Here is a 3,794-nt window from a genome sequence, read left to right as displayed (position 1 = left end):
AAACTACCTCTTTGGCCAAAAGGGTAGTTCGGCCGCCTTTCATAATTGGTTTGGAAGTGACCAAACCACTCTAGTGGCCAAAGGAAGTGATTCAGCCATTCTCATGACTTCCATACCACCTCTTCTCTCTCTCCTATGTACTTTCACATTCTGCACCGTTCATTTAAAATGAATGGTTCAGATTGGAGGCATTGCATTGCACCCCGAATCTCAATCCAGGCCACAACTTGGGTCCAGGCACAGCAGTGAATCAGTGATGTTCTTCAATTGTATCACTCCTATGCAGCATCAAAGAAGTAGAATTCTTTTACCGAGTTTATAGTTTATACCACCATCCGGCATCCATAGCATAGAAAGTGAATATCAAGAGACCAGAAAATCCACAGCATTGTTGCAAAGCAAGAGCTATGCAGCATATGTACGTATCTTGCAATCTTAATACTCCATAAAACACCCTTTCAGCATCTAGAGTAAAAACCAAATATATAATTTAAAAAAAAAAAAAACTCACTTTAAATATCAATATCAACTAGAATAGAGTAAACAGTACTATAAAGATAAAACTGAAGAAATTAGATGTTTCTTCTACAAACTCTTCCCGCCATGAAACCCAACTCTTGTAAATTAAACATGATAGCTCAGTACCTTGGCTTACCCCCTCTTCCACGGCCACGCCCCCCACCTCTTCCACCATGCCCACCACCTCTTCCACCATGGCCCTTACCACCTCTGCCACCTGACACCTTATTGACATCGGATTTTATCTTCATGTCTTCTGGCAGGGGAAGTATATGATCGACACACTTCCTGAAGCTAAAATCGTCAACAGATTCATCAACCCTAATGAGGAAGAAGCACCTACTTTTCCACAAAGGATGGTATCGCACTTGAAAAGCATCAATCCCTCCCCCGATCTTTTTATCTGGCTCTTGATGACCCTTCTTAAGCAAGTCCATCAACACCATGTGCTCATACTGAAATACAAAATGAACATGGATATAAATTTTACAGAAATTAATCCCAATCCAATGCATTATACAATTCAAGTATGGCAATTACCCTTCTCTATGTTTAAACTTACGAATGTAAAGCCACAGGCTTGGGGTGGCAATTATTAGTGAATTGTCTGGTTAGCATTTTAGAATAACTTTCCTTCCTTTTGAAGCAAAAATTAAAACATGCACGCACACACACAGAGACACATGCATGGACAGAGATGGCGAGCAGAAAGGGCGGATGGCAGGGGCTAAAATAGTTAAGCAGTATATTCTGTTAATGACTAAATCTGTATGCAATGCAGCCTTTAGCTTTTCATTTGTGGACCTCGGAAGTTTGAGGCCACATTATCTACAGCCTCATTTTGAAACAAATTTGTAACATTTGTTATGGGACCAGTAATCAAAGAAATTATGACCAAATAACCCAATAATGCAACTAAACAAAACGTGCAACATTCAATGGGCAAAGCAAGATTTCACATATTGACACAATTTCACGAGCTTTTCTACAGTGAGGAATAGCAATAAAGGAGATTAACAGAAAACTCAGTTGATGGATTCTTGTTCTACATCACAAAATAGAGGGCGATTCTCTGATATACAAAGATAATGAACCCTCTAAATATCAGATGAGACTCCTAAGTAAAAGCCAAGAGATTCTTCATCCACTGAGTTCCAGAAAGTATATGATTCTACAGATGCCATGCAAGTCATCTATAGAATCTTGCATAAAGATGCAGACAATGCCAAACTGGAATCCGCTACAAAGGACACAAATCAACAAGAGTTGTTCAACATGCCAAAGATCTCTCACAACTTGCAATATGAATCCAAAATATAACCCTGCCACTTTGATGACGATACATGGAATTATACACGAGAAGCCCATAACTAACTGAGTCGAACTACAGTTGAATGGACTATGTTCATCTTCATTACTCTTGCTTGCCCGTAATCTAAATTAGTACCCAAAATTCCACATCATTAGACTCATAACACATCAAATAGAAGCTTCAACACTTCCTATTTGGAACAAACAGAAATCTACAGCTATCCCTACTTCAAAACACAGAATTTCACACCTAGGTTACTAATTAACCAGAACCTAAACCCGTACAATCCTAATGTAATGAATTCAGAACCACCCATCTATTAAACATCCAACTTTAATTCCACAAGAACAAATCTATGAATAGGTTGTACAAATAGTCATGCATAGTATTGCTACGATTAAATTGAGGAACAAAATAATAAAATGATTCAAATATCCACCAATCATGTGAGAGAATAAAAACCACAAAACGGGGGACTGAAAAGAACCACAAAATCAATCCACACCAGTTTTTTTTTTTTTTTTTTTTTATATAAAAAAAATGCTAATTATACAACAACGACTAACCAATATAATAATGCTCCCGTATAAAATTCACTTAGAATAATGACAGAGTACTTGCAGATTTTCCTTTTTTTCATTCTTTTCACTCTGTTGAGGAACAGAGGATTTTATTAGTTAAGCACACGAAAAATACACATCAAACTATCAAAAGTTTGAAACTTTGATAAAAAGGGGAAATAAAAAAATTAACCCTGTTTGGTTGCTACGAAAACCATATAAAAAATAAATACTTGAATTTCAGCTCTTTTTTTATTAAAAAAAAAAAACCCACAGAACCACCCCAAAGTAAAGCCCAAAAACATCAATGTCCCTTTTCTTAACTCTTCCTCCAGTTTCTGAGCAACCAAAAGCAAATAATACATAACAAATAAAAATCAAACTTTTTACAATGTTCCCTTCAGCTCTATCCAACACATCCAAATTTTCTCAAAAATAGTAACTTCAATTCAATTTTTATTGTTCTCAACCGACGACCCACAAAAAAAAAACGCAAAACCTCAACTTTCCCTTCCCTTCACTTCCTCAGCAATCAAACATAATTTTAAACAAAGAAGAAAAAAAAAAAAAAAAGGTAAGGTTTTATTACCTTGTTGACATTGAGGTTTGGAGGCCAGTAATGGAGAAACTTGTAGAAGTAATCGAACATCTCCACCGACGACCCGAACTCTTTCGGACCCAAGTTGACCCGACCCGCATCCTCCTCTCCTCCCCCGAGCTTCTCCAACCGCTCTTCTTCCACGGACGTCTCCACCCTCTGCTTCTTCCTCGAAGAGGCGTCGTCTTCTCCTCCTTCCTCTTCCTCTTCTTCAGCCCCTTCCTCTCTCGCTCGCTTCGAGTCCGCGTCGCCGTTCGGCGCCTCCGAGTCGACCTCTTTGTCGTCACCATCCTTGGGATCCCGTTCGGGTCCCACGGCCTCGAGGTCCATGTCTTGGGCGGCCACGTTGGCTTCGGCGAGCTCTGGTGCTGTCTCTTCGGCCATGACTCTATGAGCAAACAACACAGAGCCTAAAACCCTAATTGAGTTTGGTTTAAAAGGTGTGAATCACCGGGTCTAAAAACCCATGTTTACTTCGGTCCCAACCGGTTTTTCCCGAATCCTTGTCGGCCTCGGCTTTGTTTTTCTTTTTCTCATTTAAATTTGGATAGGTGGTTAATATTTCTTAGAGATCCTTTTTTTTTTTTATCGGTCTTTTTCCGTTAAATTTTTGTTAATTTATTATTGAATTTGTGAGATCCAAATAAAAAATATATATATTTAAAAACCAATAACATGTCTCTATTTCTTAATTGTTTTGAAAGTGTTTTATTTTTTTTTTGGTGTTTAATTCCAAATTTTTTTATAGGGTTTGTATTTAAGAAAATATTTTTTGTGGAGTCTACATAAACTTTCTGAAAGTTCT

The 3,794-nt window shown here is 37.9% G+C and overlaps 1 protein-coding gene across 1 annotated transcript; it reads right to left on the bottom strand.

The window, feature by feature from the left end:
* Nucleotides 1-495: 495 nt before the first annotated feature.
* Nucleotides 496-3,460, bottom strand: LOC132175286 (DCL-like protein). Its single transcript, XM_059587172.2, has 2 exons — nucleotides 2,981-3,460; nucleotides 496-974 (listed from the first exon to the last, which is right to left on the bottom strand). Exons 1-2 carry the CDS (start codon nucleotides 3,371-3,373, stop codon nucleotides 639-641), a joined length of 729 nt encoding a protein of 242 aa, XP_059443155.2. The 5' UTR covers nucleotides 3,374-3,460; the 3' UTR covers nucleotides 496-638.
* Nucleotides 3,461-3,794: the final 334 nt, after the last annotated feature.

The sequence above is a fragment of the Corylus avellana genome, chromosome 3, assembly GCF_965113065.1.
Source record: "Corylus avellana chromosome 3, dhCorAvel1.hap1.2, whole genome shotgun sequence".
Lineage (NCBI taxonomy): Eukaryota > Viridiplantae > Streptophyta > Magnoliopsida > Fagales > Betulaceae > Corylus > Corylus avellana.
This window is presented reverse-complemented; position numbering and strand designations above follow the sequence as displayed.

Excerpts from the sequence above, each read along its gene's own strand:
- LOC132175286 (XM_059587172.2), bottom strand. The coding sequence starts at position 3,373 with ATGGCCGAAGAGACAGCACCAGAGCTCGCCGAAGCCAACGTGGCCGCC. Across the intron at positions 975-2,980 it reads CAAACCTCAATGTCAACAAG|TATGAGCACATGGTGTTGAT; the intron begins GTAATAAAACCT and ends TTTGTATTTCAG.